The 23,018-nt window shown below is 44.8% G+C and overlaps 2 protein-coding genes across 2 annotated transcripts in view; one reads left to right on the top strand and one right to left on the bottom strand.

Moving 5' to 3' along the window:
- The window catches only part of LOC124605040 (ribonuclease P/MRP protein subunit POP5), a 156,312-nt gene that overhangs the window by 19,883 nt on the left and 113,411 nt on the right, over nucleotides 1-23,018 (top strand). The window lies entirely within an intron of this gene.
- The window catches only part of LOC124605024 (G-protein coupled receptor 143-like), a 131,703-nt gene that overhangs the window by 95,037 nt on the left and 13,648 nt on the right, over nucleotides 1-23,018 (bottom strand). The window contains exon 2 of the mRNA XM_047136528.1: nucleotides 11,689-11,800. Coding sequence (XP_046992484.1) covers nucleotides 11,689-11,800 — 112 coding nt within the window. The remainder of the gene's footprint in view (nucleotides 1-11,688; nucleotides 11,801-23,018) is intronic.

Here is a 23,018-nt window from a genome sequence, read left to right as displayed (position 1 = left end):
GGCCTATTAATGAACAACTGTCACTGGGACCTTAAACCAAATGTCATAATCTACTTCCTGCTGTAAGATTACAGCTGCATATTATTAATGAGGATAATGGAATGTAGTATAATTAAATCAGGTGATGCTCAGGGAATTAGATTAGGAAGTGAGACACTTCCAGCTATTTGGGGAGCAAAATAACTGATGATGGTTGAAGCAGAGAGGATATAAAATGTAGACTGGCAAGGAAAACGTTTCTGAAGAAGAGAAGGTTGGTTGTTTGGTTTAGAAGAGGGGAGAAGGGACCAAACTACAAGGTCATCGGTCCCTTGTTACTAATAAAACAATGCCACAAGTGTGAGAATAAAATGGACAAGACATATAACACAAAACGGAAAGAAAGGAAAAACCACAAGACTCAAGGAAAGGCAACGAACACTAAAAGGAACAAAAGAGGACAAGAAATCAACAGAGAGACGCTACAGACAGAAAACAGTAAAACAAGAAAGCAGATTACAGTGGCTGGTCGACCACGAGAATAAAAAGGAAAAGCTAGCCACTCTGCAACACATTAAAACTTCCACCCTAAAAGCAATAGGGTGGAGGACACAGTGGGACAAAGGACATGCGCTAAACCCTACACAGAAGTATAAAACCCACTCTCACGGATAAAACATAAAACTAAAGCTGCTGCTGAGACATCGTCACCCAACACCGAAGGTAGGGATCTGGCAAAGTTAAAAGTCCTCCAAAGAGCGGCTAAAAGTGGGCAGTCCAGCAAGAGATGGACAAGTGTCATTAGGGAGCCACAGCGACACAGAGGTGGGTTCTTGCGACGGAGTAGGTAACCCATGCATTAGCCTTGTATGGCCAATGCGGAGCTGGTAGAGGTCAACTGATTCCCTGCGAGAGGACCGCATGGAAGACTTCCACACATTTGTCGTCTCCTTAATGACACACAGCTTGTTGTGCGTACTGTTGTGCCATTCCATCTCCCAAAGCCTGAAAAACCTGCGCTGTAAGACAGAATACAGGTCAACTTAGGAGATGCCCATCTCCAGAAGCAGTTTCCACGTCGCCTGTTTAGCCAGCCTGTCGGCAAGTTCGTTGCCTGGGATTCCGACTTGTCCTGGGGTCCACACAAACACCACTGAATGACAGGACCGTTCCAGGGCATAGATGGACTCCTGGATGGATGCTACCAGAGGATGGCAAGGTTAGCACTGGTCGATAGCTTGTAGGCTGCTCAATGAGTCAGTACACAGGCGAAGTGACGTACCAGTGCGTGAGCGGATTGTGCTCAAGAGCATGAGGTACGGTCGCCAGCTCTGCAGTGAAAACACTGCAGCCATCTGGCAAGGAGTGCTGTTCAATATGTCCACCATGAACATATGCAAAGCCTACGTGACCATCAGCCATCAAGCCGTCGGTGTAAACCACATCAGAACCCTGGAACACGTCAAGAATCGAAAGGAAGTGACAGAGGAGAGTGGCGGGTTTAACGGAGTCCTTAGCGCAATGCAAAAGGTCCAGACGCAGCTGTGGCCGAGGTGTACACCATGGAGGCCTAAGTGAATGGACCGCAAGTAGATGTGGCAAAGGGAAGGACTCCAGTTTGGAGGGAAGGGACTGCACGCAAACTGCAATGCTTAGCCCCAACCTGGGCTGCTGATGTGGTAGATGGGTCACTGCAGGCAGGAGAAGGAGACAGTAATTTGGATGCTCAGGAGAGCTATGAATGTGTGCAGCATAACTGGCGAGCAGTTGTGCACATCTGATCAGCAATGGAGGAAATCCAGCCTCCACCAGTACACTGGTCACCGGACTCGTCCTAAAAGCTCCTGTCGCTAGTCGAACCCTGCAGTGGTGCACAGGGTGGTGTAAATGTAACACTGAGGGCGCTGCCGAACCATAAACCACACTCTCATAGTCGATTCGGGATTGGACGAGGGCTCTGAAGAGCTGCAGCAGTGTATAGAGATCCGCACCCCAATTGGCGTTGCTCAGGCAAAGGAGGGTACTGAGATGCTGCAAGCATTTCTGCTTAAGCCAACAAAGATGAGGAAGCCACATCAATTGGGCGTCAAAAACCAGTCCTAAGAATCGATGTCTTCACTACAGAGAGTGGATAATCATGTAGGTAAAGAACTGGGTCCGGATGAATGGTACAGTGCCGACAGAAGTGCATGACACACAACTTCACAGCTGAAAACTGAAAGCCGTGGGCTACAGCCCATGACTGTGCCTTGTGGATGGCTCCCTGTAGGTGCCGCTCAGCAACATCAGTACTGGAGCAGCAGTACGAAATGCAGAAGTCATCTGCATACAGAGAGGGTGAGACAGACGGCCCGACAGCTGCTGCTAGACCATTAACGGCCACTAAAACTAGAGATACACTAAATAAAGAGCCCTGTGGGACTCAATTCTACTGCATATGGATGAACTATGGGAGGCACCAACTTGGACATAAGAAGTACGGAGCGAAAGGATGTTTTGGGTAAAAATAGGGCGCGGGCCCCGGAGACAATGTGGCAAGGATATGATGTCACCAGCTCAGGTCGTATGCTTTACGTAAGTAAAAAAAGATGGCAACCAGGTGTTGGCGTCTGGAACAGGCTGTTCAGATGTCAGACTCGAGGGACACAAGATTATCAGTGGTAGAGTGACCCTGGCGGAAGCCGCCCTGACATGGAGCCCATGTGACTCCAGGACCCAACCCAACTGCCAACACACCATATATTCCAGCAGCTTACAAAGAATGTTGGTGAAGCTGATGGGCCAATAGCTATCCACATCAAGTGGGTTTATACCAGGTTTGAGCACTGGAATTGTGGTGCTCTCCCACCACTGCGATGGAAAGACACCATCGCACCAGATCTGGTTGAAGAGGACTAGGATATGTCGCTTGTAGTCAGATGAGCGATGTTTAATCATCGGGCTGTGGATCCGATCAGGCCCAGGAGCTGTGTCGGGGCAATGTGCTAGGGCATTGCGGAGCTCCCACTCTGTAAATGGTGCGTTATAGGATTCACTGTGGGGTTTAGTGAACGAGAGGACTTTCCCTTCCAGCCGCCATTTGAGAATGCAAAAGGCTGTGGGGTAATTCTTCGACGCAGAGACTCGAGCAAAGTGCTCGGCAATCGCATTTGTGTCGGTAGATAACACGCCATTTATGATAACACTGGGAACACCTGTTGGGGTCTGGTAACCGAAAAGACGTTTGATCTTTTCTCAGACTTGGGAAGATGATGTATGGCACCCAATGGTCAAGACGTATCTCGACCAACACTCCTGCTTCTGTTGTTTGATGAGTTGGCGAATGTGGCCACGGAGCCATTTAAAGGCTATGAGGTGCTCTAGGGAAGAGTACCACTTATGCCACTGTAGAGCTCGCCGACGCTCCTTAATTGCTTCAGTGACTTCTGGCGAACCACCAAGGGACTTTCTTACACCGGGGGCATCCTAAAGAGCGAGGGATTGCGTTTTCTGCTGCAGAAACAATTGTTGTAGTCACCTGCTCCATTATCACATTGATGTTATCATGTGGGGGAGATTCAACAGTGACAGCAGAGGTGAAAGTTTCCCAGTCCGCCTTATTTAAATCCCATCTGGGCAGGCGTTCATGGGCCTGACACCGGAACAGTGACAGGAAGATGGGAAAATGGTCACTACCACACAGGTCATCATGTGCTCTCCATTGGATAGATGGGAGAAGTCCTGGGCTGCAAATTGATAAATCAATGGCTGAGTAACTACCATGAGCCACACTGAAATGTGTGGCGGCCCCAGTATTTAAGAGTCAGAGGTCACACTGAGACAGTATAGTTGCAACATATCTGCCTCGGCCAGTAAGCACGGTGCCACCCCACAAGGGGTTACGGGCATTAAAATTCCCCAGAAGTAGAAAAGGTTTAGGGAGTTGATCAATCAGTGCACCTAATACATTCAGGGGTAATGCACCATCTGGAGGAGGATACACATTGCAGACAGTTACTTCTTGCGTCATCCTTATTCTGACAGCCACAGCGTCAAGAGGAGTTTGAAGGGGCACAGTGCCACTACAGACTGAGTTTAGGACATAAACGCAAACTCCACCTGACACTCGATTACAATGGCTACGGTTCCTGTAATATCCCTTATAGCTGTGGAGGATAGGCATCCACATTGGCGAGAACCAGGTTTCCTGGAGGGCAATGCAGACAGCAAGTGTAAAGCTTAACAGTTGTCGGAGCTCATCCAGGTAGTGGAAAAAACCACTGCAATTCCATTGGAGGATGACGTCATCATGAGACTGGGAAGGCATGGAACATTCAATGAGGCAGTCTACACCTCAGAGTCACCTGCTGCTACCGACTTTTTGCCTGAGCAGTCTATATCCACTGTGGCTGAGGGTCTGGCGAGATCTAGGTCCTCAGCGGACGCCAGAATCTCCACCCCATCCTCAGACGCAGAGCTTGTATGTAGTGGTGGTCTGGGTTCCACCGCAATTTTCTTGGTCTTAGGGGTCTTCTTTTTGGATTTCTCGCTACTCCTTGGGTTTCCCTGGCTGGGAGGACTTCACTCGCTCAGTCTCCCGGACTGAGGATGAGTGTGAAGCCCTATGACCAGCTGCTTTTGAGCTCTTCAGTCACTGGTGGGTGTCATCTCTCCCACAAGCAGAAACTTGGGAAGGGAGTGTCCCAAGGGACCCATTCCTAGTGAGAGGAGCTGAAGAAGACTTGTGCTTCTCCGGCTTAGAAGTGGGGACAGACATCCCCAATAGTTGGTGGTGTTGCTCCCGAAGTAGGTGGTACGGGATCCACATGGAGGGAAATGCCCCTCACCATCAAAGGGGCAGGTGTAGTCTTCTGGCCCTGAGAGGTGGCGGGTTAGTGGAGCTGATGGTTCCAGAACTGTTGTAGCAGTGGCATAAGATGATGTCATACATACAGGATGCAGCAGGTGTTCAAATTTTCTCGTAGCTTCAGTGTAGGTCAGTCAGTCCAGGCTCTTGCACTCCATGATTTTCCTTTCTTTCTGGAAAATCCAGCAGTCTGGCGAGCAAGGCGAATGGTGCTCTCTGCAGTTGACACAGATGGGAGGCAGGGCACATGGAGTATTGGGATGTGATGGGTGTCCACAATCTCCGAGTGTGACACTGGAAGTACAGCTGGAAGACATATGGCTGAACTTCCAGCACTTAAAGCACCGCATAGGGGTAGGGATATAGGGCTTTACATCAAGCGCTAGACCATCACCTTGACCTTCTTGGGCAATGTATCGCCCTCGAAGGCCAAGATGAAGGCACCGGTGGCAACCTGATTATCCCTCAGTTCCCGGTGGACATGCTGGACAAAATGCTCTAAATTGGCACGCGGCTCAATAAGGTCCCTGTGAAATATCATATCCTGGGCCATATTTAAGATCTTATGGGGCGTGATGGTTACAGAAACATTCCCTAGCTTGTCACAAGTGAGTAACGTCCGTGACTGGGCAGAGGATGCTGTTTTGATCAAGACTGACCCAGATCTCATTTTGGACAATCCCTCCACCTCCCCAAACTTGTCCTCTAAATGCTCAACAAAAAAACTGAGGCTTCATCGTCATGAAAGATTCTCCATCAGCTCTTGAACATACAAGGTACCGGGGTGAATAAGATCCACTGCCATCCTTAGCCTGACATTCCTCCCATGGTGTGGCCATGGAGGGGAACGATTTGGGGTTGTACTTCTGTGCATTGAATTGAGCCTGTGAATGCTTAGACTGCTGGTGTTTCACCACCAGCAAGAGATGATGGACTACGCTTCATCGCATGTCATCCGCCCTGATGCCACTCGCTCTGACCAGGGGCCCTCTCCACTGGCACCACCCAGCTGCAGCGAAGGCCACCTGGCAGGATGGCCATTGCCAAGAGTCCCAATGCCCCAGGGGGATGGGCATCTACCCCTAGGCATATGTGGGGAACTAACGGCGCAGGCATCATCAGAGAGAACCCTGTGTGGTCAGGGAACTACAACCAACAGGGTACATGCCAACCCCACCACAATGGACTGGCTACCGTGCTGGATATCAGGTGTAATGAAGTCCATGGTCATCGTTGACGCAGAAAGCGACACTGCATAGTGCATGGTGGAAAACGCACCCTGGAAGGTGTCCTCGCACAAGAGATGGAGAATGAGCAGGACTGAAATGCCATGACAAGAAAGTGGGCTAAAGATCACAATGCACGATGGACACAATGCACCATGTAAGGCGCCCTTCCCCAATTGGCTCGCTCTTCGGGAAAATTTAGAAAGATGGTCAAACCCGACAGGGGACCATCACATAAAGGCTGAAACATGAGAGACTCCTTTTAGTCGCCTCTTATGACAGGCAGGAATACTTTGGGCCTATTCTTACCCCCAGGACCCACTGGGGGAGGAAGAGAAATTTACTAACATCAAGTATAGATTTAAGTGTCAGGAAGTCTTTTCTGAAAGTATTTGTATGGAGTGTAGCCATGTATGGAAGTGAAACATGGATGATAAATAGTTTAGACAAGAAGAGAATAGAAGCTTTCAAAATTTGGTCCTACAGAAGAATGCTGAAGATTTGATGGGTAGATCACGAAACTAATGAGGAGGTACTGCACGGAATTGGGGAGAAGAGGATTTTGTGGCACAACTTGACTAGAAGAAGGGATTGGTTGGCAGGACACTTTCTGAGACATTAAGGGATTACCAATTTAGTATTGGAAGGAAACGAGAAGAGTAAAAATCGTAGAGGTAGACAGAGAGTTGAATACACTAAGCAGATTCAGAAGGATGTAGGTTGCAGTAGATACTCGTGAGATGAAGAAGCTTGCACAGGATAGAGTAGCATGGAGATCTGCATCAAACCAGTCTCTGGATTGAAGATCACAACAACAACAACAACAACAACAACAACAACAACATTGTCATTTATGTCATTCTTAAAATATTTGTGTAATGATATTTGGTTGGTTGAAAGTTATGTGTTTATCAGAAAATGTTGCAAAATCTCTGGAGGCCTATAACACTACTTAAGAATCACATATCAAAGATGAACAAAATTACAGACAACTATATCCAAATCTAAGCAAAATGTACCTTTCATTTGATTTGGTTCTGCAGACACCTCTTCTTTCACATCATACAGGGTTCTACTGTTCAGAAAAATTTGCGTTACTCTATACCATACATATTTAAATATACTTCAGTAAAAAATAGCAGTAAGTGGTCTACCACATAATTAGATTATCAAACTGAGGTCCCTCCTCTTGAGAAATGCCTATTGCCCTCTGCAGACATACTCAACATTCAATTTAGCTGTGATTGTTTTGGTTTAATATACAAAAATAAATGAAACACAGAATATACTGTTCTTGTGATGGTTTCAAATATGAGCAGCCTGATTTTATTTTCCACATGACTGTCACTGTAATTTCAGACAACAAACTTCGACTAACATTTCAAATGATCTTATGCTGGCACATCTTCATCATCACAACAATTCATTCAGACGAGTAAATTATTGTCATTTAATGTAGTGACCAAGTTATCTAATTTGTGGCAATTGCCTCACTGATGATGACTGATGAGGTTCTTTCACATTTCTCTTTCTTCTTCTTTCTTCTCATGACCATTGCTGCAAGTGCCCTCTCTTTCAAACTACCTGCTGTAATCTGTCTTTGTTCCTTTACTCTTCACAAACTAGCACATTTGAAGAAAGCAAGCTTCCCGATCATAAGAAGGTGCTTACTTTAGAGCATGAATGAAAGAAATGGAACTATGGGTGTATAACAAAAAGTTGTGTAATTGTAGATGCCTCAGTTAATTTTGGACCTTACAACTTGTTTCAGATAGTATCTCTTTATTTTAATAACAAAAAATTAGGATGCAAATTTTATTTATGTTTATAGTCGTGAAACCTAAATGAATGTTAAAGTCAATTTCTAGTGCAGACTTACATTTTTTGAACAACATTTAAAATAAAAGAAAGATAAAAGTATATTTTTCAGTTTACCAGACATTATAAGCTTGCCACATGTTTTCTCTATGTATGATTGTACGGGGTGTAACTAAATTACCTTTACAGACTTTGAGGACTTGTAGTGGGGGCCTACATGGTTGAGTTTAAAATAGTTACCCATGTCTGGAAACATACTATTTCCCCACTACACGCAAAGTACCCCAACGTAGATTGCTCTACGGCTCCTGCTGCTTGTTGTCTGAGTTCACTTTCAAGTATGGCTCAATGTGACAAACATCAACATCAAAACAGATATGATACCACCATACCATGTTCCCATACACATGATAACCAATGCCTGGTCCTCGAGCATCCACCACAGATATAACCAGTGCCAGTAGGTCTTCCTCAGATGCCACAGGGGTCTCATAAATAAAGAATTTCATGTGACAGCAGGCTCAAGTTGGGAGAATGTACAGGCCAGGCAGTCGGGCTAGTATGTGCGCAGCTGTGGGTTTTCATCAGGCCAGATGTGACTGTTATGGGAACTGGAACACCCTTCCTGGTGGACTTGGCTTCACCTGTGAAAATGATCCACCGTGGGAAATTGGGCTCATCCATACAGTGGTGCAACAACCACCTGCAGAAATAAGTTCATGATGCAAGATCCTTTAGCTGCACTGCATCTGACTTCTGTGGGTGCTGCTGCTACTCATGCAGAACATGCCAGACAGTTTGATGATCCACATTCCCTCTACCTGCTATGTTCCTGGTACACATCATCAAGTCATCTTCTGCTGCATGGAGTACAGTATCTTCAAACTCAGTTGTGCACTACCACTGTGGAGAACCAAAGTTGGCCTTGCTGTTGGTGAATGCTCACTGGTATATCATAGCAAAGAGGAAGTGCAAAGGTGCATGGCGGTGTGGAAAGTGCATAACTCACAAATGACAAGCAGCTCTCACATTGCACCATGCTTCTCTGTACAATAACAGCATGTTGGAGTATTCTGCAAACATGTAGTTTACCATGGTCAACAGCAGCAAACAAAAAATGAAATGTATGACAGCTTGCACTCTGTGCTGTAGGATGGCTCTGAGCACTATGCGACTTAACTTCTGAGGTCATCAGTCGCTTAGAACTTAGAACTAATTAAACCTAACTAACCTAAGGACATCACACACATCCATGCCCGAGGCAGGATTCGAACCTGCGACCGTAGCGGTCGCTTTGCTCCAGACTCCAGCGCCCAGAACTGCACGGCCACTCCGGCCGGCCTGTGCTGTAGGAATGATCACTACTGTACAGTAGTATAGTAAGAACAAAGACCACAGGCACAACAGGAAGTACAAAGCTTCCTGGGTAGATCACAAACTCAACTGAATGGCACGTAAATAAACCTGCAGTGGGCATGAGACCCTAGACAGTGGAACCAAAAATGCAGGAGATTTGGACGTGTGTTGTGGTATTTTGCGTGTAGCAGGAAAATGGTACATTTCAGCACATGAGTTCCTATGCTAAACTTAACTGTCTTTGTCTCCACTACAAATCCTCAACTACTATAAAGGTAATTTAATTACATCCTGTATAAAGTGACTGATACTCTACACATGCAGCACTTTCAAAATATACATGTTGCACAGAAAAACTTATGATGCATTTTATTTATATTGAGCAGTGGAAAGAATTAGTATGTTTGCAAATCATACTCACATTACTCATACAAGCTATAAAAACGTGAACTGTAGTTTATTATGTTTGTTTTAATGTAGTTAACTAGTTTTTCTTCTACACTGATGAGCCAAAGAAACTAGTACACCTGCCTAATATCATGTAGGGGCCCCAAAAGCAAGCAGAAGTGCCACAACATGACGTGGCATGAACTAGACTAATATCTGAAGTTGTGCTGGATGGAACTGACACTTGACACCATGAATCCTGCAGGGCTGTCCATAAATCTGTAACAGTATGAGGGGGGTGGAGATCTCTTCTGAACAGAATGTTGCAAGGCATGCTGGATGTGCTCTATGATGTTCATGTCTGGGGAGTTTGGTGGTCAGCGGAAGAGTTTAAACGCAGAAGAGTATTCCTGGGGCCACTCTGTAGCAATACTGGTCCTGTGGAATATCACAAGTGTCCTGCTGGAATTGCTCAACTCCATCGGAATGCACAATGAACATTAACGGATGCAGGTGATCAGACAGGATGCTTACGTACATGTCCCTTGTCAGAGTCATATCTAAACTTATCAGGGGTCCCATATCACTCCAACTGCACATGCCCTACACCATTACAGAGCCTCCACCAGCTTGAACAGTCCCCTGCTGACATGCAGTGTCCATGGATTCATAAGGTTATCTTTGTATCAACATACATCCATGTGCTCGATACAATTTGAAACGAGACTTGTCCGACCAGGCAACATATTTCCAATCATCAACAGTACAATGCTGGTGTTGACATGCCCAGGTGAGGCATAAAGCTTTGTGCTGACACTTGATGGTCCAGCATAGAAATCTGCAGCAATTTGTGGAAGGGTTGGTCATATGGGAAAATCCCCACTTCATCGCTACCTTGGAGATGCTGTGGTCCATCACTCGTGCGCCAACTACAAGACCACACTCAGACTCACATAAATCTTGATAATCTACCATTGTAGCAGCAGTAATGGATCTAACAACTGTGCCAGACACTTCTTGTCTTATATAGGCATTGCTGACCGCAGCGCCATATTCTGCCTGTTTACACTTCAATGTATTTGAATACACATATTCTTTGGCACTTCAGTGTATATTTGCTGCGACAGATCTGAACAAGGATAACGATGAAACTGGTAAACATAATAAAGCACATATGTGATCAATGGCTGAAAATAATTGTAGCGAAAGTAACAGAAAATAAGTTGTTGTTCTGTTCCACCACCTAGTGTTTCCAAAGTTTAGTTGTTGTTATATCTAAATGTTGTATTCCATGTTAAATGCATGACTTTTGGTAACAGGTGTTTCTTAATGAACAAAGTATAAAATATGTAGAATGACTGGTGAACTGTAAAAAAAGGATCTAATCTTACCATGATAAAAAAATAAATGCAGAGGGAGTGCAAGGTTGGATTGGGGAAGGAATTTTGATGTATCTTCACAAAGAAACCATCCTAGCATCTGTCTTACACAATTTTGGAGGAATTATAGAAAACCTGAATCTGTATGGTCAGACAAGGATTTGAACCACCGTTGTCATGAATATGAGAGTTCAGCAGACATTTGGTGACAGTGTTACAGTAATAGCACAGAAAACAAAACAAATAGCAGTAAATACAGCTCTGCTTGATGACAAAATAATTATCTGTTAATGTTGCACAATCTAAGTGTAATAAATTTGTAACACCTGAAAGAATAGATTCATAGTACAAGTTCATGAATCATATAAGAAATACAATATTTACAGAGAAGAGCTACTTACTTTCATATAATAATAGTTAATAGATGAATTAACAACAGCTGAGTTGAAACTGATACAAACTGCATAAAATATCAGAATTACAAGAATGACAGCTGGATTGGCATTATGTAATATTCATTATCTGAGTTAGTACCAGATGTGCAGTAAAATATAGAAAGATTAAGCTTCAACAGCATGTCAATAATGAGGTCATTACAGTGAAGCACAAGCTTTAATTGGACAGGAAACCGGCTATGGATTATTCCAAGGAAAATTAAGTGATTTAGGGAAACCACAGAAGCAGTACAATAATTTACCTAATGATGCAAGGAAATCAGCCACTGCTAACCAAACCACAATCTGTCTGCCTCGAGTTGCAGAAACTGAGTACCATCTGTGGTTAAGACTTGTTTCTTTGCGAGGTATCATCTGCAAATAAATTACAGATTTATAAATGTGGCATTCCTTAGCGTTAACTAGTGTAAACGTTAAAAATTATACTCATAACATATTCAAGAGATGGTATTAATGTGTTGTCTATAATCGAAAATGAATGTGTGTGTGTGTGTGTGTGTGTGTGTGTGTGTGTGTGTGTGTGTGTGTGTGTGTCAAGGGGGTGGCATGACTGCTCATAACCCCAGTGCCAGCAGAGGTTGCCAGAGTAAAAACTCCTCGGTGGACAAGTTCCTATAAAACTTCCTGGCAGATTAAAACTGTGTGCCCGACCGAGACTCGAACTCGGGACCTTTGCCTTTCGCGGGCAAGTGCTCTACCAACTGAGCTACCGAAGCACGACTCACGCCCGGTACTCACAGCTTTACTTCTGCCAGTACCTCGTCTCCTACCTTCCAAACTTTACAGAAGCTCTCCTGCGAACCTTGCAGAACTAGCACTCCTGAAAGAAAGGATATTGCGGAGACATGGCTTAGCCACAGCCTGGGGGATGTTTCCAGAATGAGATTTTCACTCTGCAGCGGAGTGTGCGCTGATATGAAACTTCCTGGCAGATTAAAACTGTGTGCCCGACCGAGACTCGAACTCGGGACCTTTGCCTTTCGCGGGCAAGTGCTCTATATCCTTTCTTTCAGGAGCGCTAGTTCTGCAAGGTTCGCAGGAGAGCTTCTGTAAAGTTTGGAAGGTAGGAGACGAGGTACTGGCAGAAGTAAAGCTGTGAGTACCGGGCGTGAGTCGTGCTTCGGTAGCTCAGTTGGTAGAGCACTTGCCCGCGAAAGGCAAAGGTCCCGAGTTCGAGTCTCGGTCGGGCACACAGTTTTAATCTGCCAGGAAGTTTCATATCAGCGCACACTCCGCTGCAGAGTGAAAATCTCATTCTGGAAACATCCCCCAGGCTGTGGCTAAGCCATGTCTCCGCAATATCCTTTCTTTCAGGGGTGCTAGTTCTGCAAGGTTCGCAGGAGAGCTTCTGTAAAGTTTGGAAGGTAGGAGACGAGGTACTGGCAGAAGTAAAGCTGTGAGTACCGGGCGTGAGTCGTGCTTCGGTAGCTCAGTTGGTAGAGCACTTGCCCGCGAAAGGCAAAGGTCCCGAGTTCGAGTCTCGGTCGGGCACACAGTTTTAATCTGCCAGGAAGTTTCATATCAGCGCACACTCCGCTGCTGAGTGAAAATCTCATTCTGGAAGTTCCTATAAAGCTGAGTGTGCCACAAACTAAATTCAGTTTGCATATGCCTATGAAGTCTGTTATATATATCACAATAATACTATGTTGCTAGCCTTCCTTTTATTTTGGGACTACTATTTGGGTACAATTGGTACTCTGTATTTTTCTTGAGAAAATATTGGCTTTTCTATAAGGGGAAGTTGGATTGTAACATCTCATGTGAATTAGCTTTCCTCTCATCCAGGCTTATACCATATATGTATGTATGTAGGTACTGAACTGGGGACCTAGAAACGAAGGAGAGGCTTCGTCCCCACTGTAGCCTGCAGTGATACACAACCCCACAACAGGCTACAGCAGTCCATTCACCCCACCGCCACCCTACACTGAACCTATGGTTATTGTGCGGTTTGGGTCCTAGTGGACCCCCCCCCCCCCCTCCCCCACCGTCCGGGAACGTCTCAGTCCAGATGAGTGTAACTCCAATGTTTGTGTGGTACAGTAATTATGGTGTACGTGTATGTGGAGGCAGCGTTTGTGCAGCAATCACCAACATAGTGTAACTGAGGCTGAATAAGGGGAACCAGCCCGCATTTGCCGAGGCAGATGGAAAACCGCCTTAAAAACCAACCACAGGCTGGCCGGCACACCAGACCTCAACACGAATCTGCCCAGCAGATTCGTGCCAGGGACCGGCACACCTTCTCGCTTGGGAAGCAGTGCGTTAGACCGCACGGCTAGCCGGGTGGGCAGGCTTATACTAACTGTGATTGTTACCAACACATTTGAGTGTGTGTGGATTCATGGACTTTAATTTTAGTGCCACTTCACAAAACTTGCTCCTTACACTGGTATAAAACAATTTGTGCTAGAATCTTGTCAGATAAAATCATCGTACATTGCTGACCAATCCATCTTCAGTCCTATTAAGTCCTTGAAACTGTGGCAACAGCAATTAATGGCACATCAACAGGAACAACAAGAGCATGGTGAAAATCAACAGCAGTTGCAGCACAAAGCTCTAACAAGAATTTTTCAGAAGATGCTTGCATCGGCAAACACAGTCCACATTATGAGGTACGGAGTAAGACATTAGGAACTTTGAACCCCACCCCACATAGTTTGACAATTTCAACTAGACACAAGAATCTTCATCACTATATGTTTTGTCGTGAGGCACGTGATGTTACTGAGAACTCAGCAGTTACCTCTCTCCAAGTACCACTCTGTATGGATCTGTCCACTGACAGAACTACATAGTAGTATACAATATTCTAATATTTGGGAGTTTCAGACTACAATCATATGTTGTTGCTACTAGGCTGCACTTAAATCAACACCATAAACCTTGCTCACTAATTTGTAAGGCCTCAGCTTTCAGCTGCCAGCTACCAGGTGTCAAGGATTTTCTTAAGCTGACATGATGTAGGAGGGTTTTAGTAGTAAACAATAAAAGCATTAATGCATGATGCAGAATATTTTTAAGGACCTCAGTGTTTATGAAATCATATCTCTTGAACTAGTGTCATACAATGATGTAGGTACAGTCAGCGGGATATTTGGACACAGTCTGCAAAATGTGTTGCGAATAAAGTTACTTGCACAGAAGTAATAAATTTAAATGTCATACACAATCGGACAGTTTTTCACGCATCTCAGTGTTCATGATGTCATACCTCCTAAACTATATGTAGTAGCCTGATATAACTTTGTAGGTGCATTTAATGGCATATGTGGATACTGTCTGCGAAATTTATTGAAAATATAGTTAGTAGCACAGATGTGATACATTTAAACATTACACATGCTGCAGCAATTTTTCACGCATTGTTCGTACTCTCATATTTCCTGAACTATGATTTATTCTTACGTCCATAGCAATTTTTGCTTGACCTGTAAGGGCTACGTGCACCAAGTTTGGTTGAAATTGGTCCAGTGGTTTAGGAGGTATGGAACTTACACACATACACCCAAACATACATACATTTTTATAATATGTGTGGACTGGTGAATGGGCAAAATGTTTTGAAGATTGATCTAAGGTAGGTGCATGTGTAATTGGTGTTCGCACAAACACAGCAGAAACAGGTAATTAACACACCATTGAGTTTATAGTATTATAATAGAAAGCCATTCACTGTCCCAGCCGAATTTGTAATATTTTTGTGCTATTTAGAACAACTCATCCACAGTATTTCATTATGTGGAAATTACCTGCATGACAATTATAACAGAAGCTATTTGGAAACAACACCACAAAAAATTTTACACGTTGTCTGACAGATTATGTTGTAGGCTGGACAAACATAGTTTTCTTAAGCCAAGCATTAAATATACTGTATGTAGCATATTTTGAGTAAAACTGTTCTTATGATCGTGGTCAAATGAATTGCTGCCATAAATAAGCTACTGGCTCCAAAAAATTTGGAAGAGCTACGATCATTATTAATTAATTATGGGAAATGTATACACAAATATAGCCTATAGTCCTTACCCCTTACCCATCTATGCAAAAAAGATATCAAATGTGTGTGGTCTAACATATCACAAGGTGTTACTTACATTTTTTTAAAATGTGTCTAAAATCAACTCCTTGACTACCAAATTTTACACCAGGAAGACACTTGACACTGGCAACAGACATGTCACAGAACAACATCGGCATATTATACTGTTCCATAAAAATGCTGGTGGGATGAAACATCCAATAGCATTCACCACATAAATGTTGGGGAGGGGGGAGGAGGAGGGGGGGGGACGGGGGACGGACCACCCTCATGAAGTGAATGGGACGCACTCAGGACAATCTATGGCATTTTAAACTTTCCTTTATGGTACATCAGTTTATTTAATGAACTATAAGCCAATGATTGCCCTGTTTGGACCATAGTGAAAGCTCCCACAAGAAATATCATAAATGCTGCAGATGTGGGACTTATTCTGCAGAAACTGTAATTATGACATTCATTACAGACTGATCACTTAACATGTTCAAGCTAATGCATTGTCCCACCTCCCGATGGACCCATAAACAAACTTCAACAGGCAGGAGGTACACTGATCTGTGGCTTATGATAAGATGAAGCACAACCTAGATACGTTTCTGATTATGACCCATGGGGTGATTCAAGCAGCAAACAGAGCCATAGTCTCCACAAAGTGTTATCAATCCAACTGAGTTGCCCAAAGTGCCTATTGAAAGGCACAAACCCAACATTTAAAACTTATTTGTCTTAACCTCACCAAAGGTGTCAAATTACTTGCCACACTAAATAAACTGTGTGGTCATCATTCCACCTGTACTCCAGTCCTGCATCCCTCAGCTCCTACAACTGTCACACAAGGGGGATTGGGAGAGGGGGGGAGGGAGGGGGGGGGGGGGGAGAGAGTAGCAAAATAATAGCAATGGCATGACACCATGTTTAGTGGCCAGGGGTTGATTATTATATAGAATTAATGGTCTGGAATGGCCAAGTATTTGTGTGAAGGCATTCTTTCTTCTATGCACATATGCTGTATCGCAAATTCCTTCATTCACGTTATTCTACAGAATTACCTTCTACATTAATTTATGCAGCAAGTTGAAGGGTAGGAGCTGGGTGTGAGCCAATCAGAGTTCTTCCACAAGCGTCAGAAGCTCGCTCTGTGGCCTGTTTGGTAGGTACAGAAGAGTCTTGTTAAGCACTTCAATATCAACATTGTCCAGTGTGAAGATTTATTTAAATAGGCTGTCAGTAGACCACACTAGGGAAACATTTGGTGCACCTCATTTTCTGTTCAGGATTTCGAGCATCATTCAAAGGCACGTTGAACGTTTCTCTGATCTACTTATTTCTTTTACACAAATCATTTCATAAAATATTTGGCTGATTTCTTTCATTTTTTAATTTCAAGTTTTATTCAGAAAGCATGATCTTATGGACTTCTTGTTTGTCTTCATTGATTTGAAGGAAGCCTTTTTAACATTTAAATACTGCACCAACGTATCTTTTTATGTGCAAAATAGCAACGTCTTGAACAGACGAAATTTTTGACACTTCTTTTACAGCAGCTTTTCGTGAAATATTTCAATTTTTCCTCAGCTTATTAATTAAGTTTTTGTTAATTACCCTGATTACTTTCAAGCAGTTAAATATTTTCATGCCAAAGTAGACCTCATGCTGGTCACTTTGATACCCCATTTACCTGTTTCTCTCCCTTTGTTTGGCTATGAAAATTTGGACAAAACCTCATGGTGTAAATTATAAAGTCTTGTTTTTGGCTCTGCTCACGCATTTACAAAAATGTATCTAGTGTTAATCATATGATAAAATAGTCCTTTCTGTGTGCTGTCATTTCCAAAATTTGTCATTTCGATATCTTGAACCTTTTATGAGATACGACGAGTTTTACGACCACTTGATTCCTGAAGCACAGGAAAGGTTTGGACGCACGGCGAGTGACCCGTCCGTGGATATAACAACCAATATCTCGAGAATGAAGAGAGATGATATTCTGGTCTCAACTTTAAATACAATTTAGATACATTGGTTACATTTCATACATAATAATGTATGGCCTTAAATGAACTATACAGAAAGTCTACACAATGTGATTTTACCTCTGCAAATTTTCAAAAATTTCATGTGGCCATGTACTCAATTTCGTGCAGCACAGGAACTATGATGAATAACGAAAATAAATTCAGACCTCTATCGTTTAAAGATATCAAGCTATAGGTTGCGGAAGATTCAAATTTTTTCACTGAATAGTTTTCTTAAAATCGGATGTTAAGTAATTCATAGCTGCTGTCGCAACTGCTCCACTGCTTTGCCAACAAGACACGTGGCTGTCGCTCTCTGTCGCACATGCTGCAGTGACAAGATTCAAACATGATTGAATTCAAACATTTCCAGTTGCAGCGGGAGACAGGCAGTGACACAGATGTGGTTCAAGGGCACTTCCGTAACCACACCTGCGGTTGTTTTGTCGCCTGAAGCTGTCACGGGATGTCGCTCGCTTCTGTTGCTCATGTAGGACACGGCCTTAGTAAGCTGCCATTTGGGTTTGCATGTAGGTGGGGTAGGAGTCAGCAGACCGATAGCATACAGGAAATTGTCACTCGAGTATGTGTCAGAGAGAACGTACCACTCGAGACAATGGGCAAGCTGTACACTGCAGACAAAGAGGTTCAAATGGGAACACATGTGCTTTGGGTCTGAAAGGAACTTGGGTGTTCATGTGTTAAGCCAGAAGAGGTTAAGTTGATTAAGAAGGTCAGCCAAGAGGGCACCTCTTGGACAGGTACTGGAAAGCCCCCAAAGTGGATGGTGCACATTAAAATCGCCAAGCAGCAGAAAGAGATGAGGTACCTGCCCTATAAGCTGGAGTGCCCTGGTGACACTGAATGATGGAGGGATGTAAATGGTAAAAACAGCAAAGGTCAAGTGAGGAAGGCAAAGGCGAACTGCAACAGCCTCAAAGCGGGTAGTAACGGAGATGGGTTGACTATGAACGTCTGTATGAGCAGCGTGGCACCCCTATGAGATGGAATGCTGACCTCGGTGAGAAGGTCAAAACAGACTGGGAAGAAATGCGAGAGCTCAAAGCGGTCGTAAGGATGCAATTTTGTTTCCTGACGGCAGAGAACACATGGACACTGCGATGCTAAGAGCAGCTGTAAATTCTCTTTGTTGGATGAAGACCACGAACTTTCCATTGGAGGAGTGCCATGATGAGGAAGAAATGAAGGGGTGTCACCTTGACAGCTGCAAAGTGTCAGCTTTCGAAGACTTGCTGCTACAGGGTACAGAGACAGGAGGATCCTGCTCCATGAGGTCTACAGGAGTGTCTGCATTCTCCTGCTGTCAGCCTTCGGAGTCCAGTGCAGCAGAACCATTGGTATCGCGCATCGACGACATGGAGGTCAGCTAGGCAAGGGTATCACATGGCAACATTGGTGAAGAGGCTCTTCGAATTGGCGAAAAAGAAGAGTGTGTGCCTTTGTTTGACTTCTCTGACCTTTGCTGGTTAACAGAGGAAGACTCAGATGTTGGTTGGCTTGGGGGGATGCGGGAAATCTTCACAAGAATATTCCTTCTGTCCTTTGTGGCCTGCAGGTTGTGTAGCAGGTGACTTCGGCCTGTGAGGTTAAAGTTTGGTTGTGTGTTGTACAGCTGAAGAAGGAGATGGGGTCACTACCATGACACTGGGTGATACTGCAACCACAGAGCTGAATTTGAGGTTGCATGCATGTGTGGCCATGTACTTCGTGGAATGAGAGGTAGCAAGAACAGTACCATAGGTACCAGATGGTAGAATGCAGGGTTTCCGACTAGCCAACAACTTCTGAGTGACTGGGTAAGGCACTTTTCCTTCACCCGAATCTCCTGACAGCCCATTCATCGAGATACATGGGAATTTCGTGGGAGGAAGTGGAATGGTCACCACAGCAGTTGATGCAGCAGTGAGGGGGAGTGGACAATCGCCCTCATGAGCATCCCTGCCACAGGTTACACATTTCGCTGGGTATCGACAGGATTCTCGAGTGTGTTTGTAACAATGACACTGACAGCAGCCCATCGCCTTCGGAATATATGGTGTGACTGTGATAACTTCATAACCTGCTTTGGTCTTTGATGGAAGAACCACCCTATCAAAAGTGAGAAAGAGAGTGCGTGTGGGCACTAAGGAGGCATCTGCTTTTTTCATCATCTGATGGACGGCAGTGACACCCTGATCAGACAGGTACATTTAAATTTCTGCCTCTGTCATACCATTAAGCAGCCTAGTGTAAATAACAATACTGGAAGAATTCAGTGTTCTATGGGCCGCAACATGAAGAAGATAGCCGTGGAGGAGCAAAGCTGTAAACAGTTTTTGTGCCTGTGAATCAGATGTAGTCTCCAAAAGCAAAGTGCCATTGGATAAATGAGAGCAGGAATTCACAGGGTTGGTTGGTTTGGGGTATAAATGGACTAAACTACAAGGTCATCAGTCCCTTTTTCCTGACGCAAGCAAGGCTCAAGGTACAAAAACAACCAACACCACAACTAAAAATAAAACAAATGGAATGAACAAAAAATGGGGAAAACATAAACCACAAGGAAAAGGAGAAGAAGGTATTAAAACTATAGGGCAGATGGTCTTGGCTGGCTGATCACAATAATAAAAGAGGATGAGCCAGCCACTCTGCAACACATTAAAATGCCCATTCCAAAAAGACAAGGCGATATGACCACATGTAGGGAAAAAGACGACCACCAAGACAAACAAATGCAAAGAAAGTGCAACAGAGTTAAAATGTAGGGAGGGTGGAGATCACAGGGAGAAAGCTAAATGCCCACCCTTAGATGGTACAATAAAAACCCCCCTCACGAAGAAAACGTAAAATTAAATCTGTCATTGAGGCATTGTCGCCCAACACCGAAGGTAGGGTGCTGGGAAGGTTAAAAGTCCGCCGCAGAGTGGCTAAAAGTGGGCAGTCCAGCAAGATATGGACGACAGTCATATGTGAGCCACAGTGACACGGAGGTGGGTCCTCGAGATGGAAGAGGTAGCCATGTGTTAGCCACGTATGGCCAATGCGGAGCCGGCACAGAACCACAGAGTCCCTGCAAGAGGCTTGCATGAAGGTCTCCCACACATTCGTAGTCTCCTTAAGGGCATGCAGTTTGTTGTGTGTACTGAGATTATGCCATTCTGTCTCCCAAACCTGGAAAATCTTGCAGCATAACAATGATCACAGGTCAGTTACAGGGACGTCAATCTCCAGAAGCGGTTTCTGTGTAGCCTGTTTGGCCAGCCTGTAGGCAAGTTCATTTCCAGGGATTCCGACGTGGCCTGGGGTCCACACAAACAGCAGTCAGTACAGAGAAGAAACAACTCATCAGGGCATGAGCAGATTCGCTCAAGAGCACAAGAAATGGCCGCCAGCTGACCTGGGCCACCGATGCGGTAGATGAACTGCCGTGGATGGGAAAAGGAGATGGTAATTCGGATGCCCAGGAGAACTATGAATGTGTGCAACGTAATGAGTGAGCAGTTGTTCGTGCCTAACTTTCAATGGAGGGACACTGGTCTCCACCAGGACGCTGGTCACTGGACTCCTGTTACCAGTTGAACACCACAGTGGTGCACTGGGTTAAGTAAAAGCAACACTGAGGGCACCACTGAACCATAAACCAGACTCCCATAGTCAAGGCAGGATTGAAAAGGGCTCTGTAGAGCTGCAGCAGCATAGAGCGATCTGCACCCCACTTGGTGTTGCTCGGCAATGGAGGGCATTGAGGTGCTGCCAGCAGTTCCACTTCAGCTGACTAAGATCAGGAAGTCACATCAATCGGGCATCAAAAACTACTTCTAAAAATCGATATGTCTCCACTAAGGTGAGTGGATCATCATTAAGGTAAAGTTCTGCTTCCGCATGAACAGTACGATGCCGACAGAAGTGCATGACACACGACTTCGAGGCTGAAAACTGGAAGCCGTGGGCTAAAGCCCATGACTGCACCTTGTGGATGGCTCCCTGTAGGTGCTGCTCAGCAACACCAGTACTGGAGGAGCAGTACAAAATGCAGAAGTCGTCTGCATACAGAGAAGGTGAGACCGACGGCCTGACAGCTTCTGCTAGACCGTTAATGGCCACTAACAATAGAGATACACTGAGTACAGCGTCCTGCGGGACCCGATTCTCCTGGATATGGAGGGAACTATGGGAGGCACCAACTTGGACACAGAAAATACGGAGCTATAGGAAACTTTGGGTAAAAATTGGAAGCGGGCCCCGGAGACCCCACTCATATAATGTGACAAGGATATCGTGTCGCCAGGTCATGTCTTAAGCTTTTTGCAAATCGAAAAAGACGGCAAAGAGGTGTTGGTGTCTGGAAACAGCTGTTTGGATGGCAGACTCGATGGAAACAAGATTATAAATGGTAGAGCAACCCTGGCAGAAACCGCCCTGGCATGGAGTCAGTAGGCCACTCAACTCCAGGACCCAATACAACCGACGAGTTACCATACGTTCTAACAGCTTAAAAAGAATGTTGATGACGCTGATGGGCCGATAGCTATCTACATCAAGTGGGTTTTTACTGGGTTTGAGCATTGGAATGATAGTCCGCTCCCGCCATTGTGATGAAAAGATGCCATTGCACCAGATCCGGTTGAAGACGAGGAAGAGATGTCACTTATAGTCGGATGAGAGATATTTGATCATCTGACTGTGGATCCGATCTGGCCGAGGAGCTGTGTTGGGGCAATGTGCAAGGACGTTGAGGAGCTCCCAATCTGTAAATGGAGCATTATAGGGTTCAATATGACGTTCAGTGAACGAGAGGGCTTTCCTTTCCATCCGCCATTTGAGGGTGAGAAATGTTGGGGGATAATTCTCTAATGCGTAGGCTTGAGCATAGTGCTCATCAAAATGGTCGGCAATTGCTAACATACCACTGATGCTAATGCCAATAACAACTGTTGGGGTCTGGTACCCGCAAACACTTCTGATCATTGTCCAGACTTGGGAAGGTGACATACGGCTCCCAATGGTCGAGACGCACCTATCCCCAACATACCTGTTTCCGTCTTTTTATAACCTGGTGGACGTGGGGTATGGAGCCGTTTAAAAGCTATTAGGTGCTCTAGGGAAAGGCACTGCTTATGTCGCTGTAGAACTCGCTGACACTCTTTAATGGCCTCAGCGATTTTCGGTGACTACCAAGGTACTGTCTTTTGATGGGGGCACCCTAAAAAACAAGGGATCATGTTTTCTGCCGCAGAAATTATTGTTCTAGTGACCTGCTCAAGTACCACATCAATGGTATCATGTGAGGGAGATTCAACGGTGACTACAGAGGTGAAAGCTTCCCAGTCTGCCTTGTTTAAAGCCCATCTTGGTAGGCGTCCGCGGGAATGGCTCTGGGGGAGTGACAGGAAGATGGGAAAGTGGTCACTACCACATAAGTCATTGTGTAAAGCTTAATACTTGGCTTAGCTCAGCCAGGTGGCGGAAAAATCTGCAGCAATTCCACTGGAGGATGACGTAACCA

This window comes from Schistocerca americana, chromosome 1 (assembly GCF_021461395.2).
Source record: "Schistocerca americana isolate TAMUIC-IGC-003095 chromosome 1, iqSchAmer2.1, whole genome shotgun sequence".
Classification (NCBI taxonomy): Eukaryota; Metazoa; Arthropoda; class Insecta; order Orthoptera; family Acrididae; genus Schistocerca; species Schistocerca americana.
Note: the sequence above shows the minus strand (reverse complement) of the source record. Positions and strands in the feature narration are given on the sequence as shown.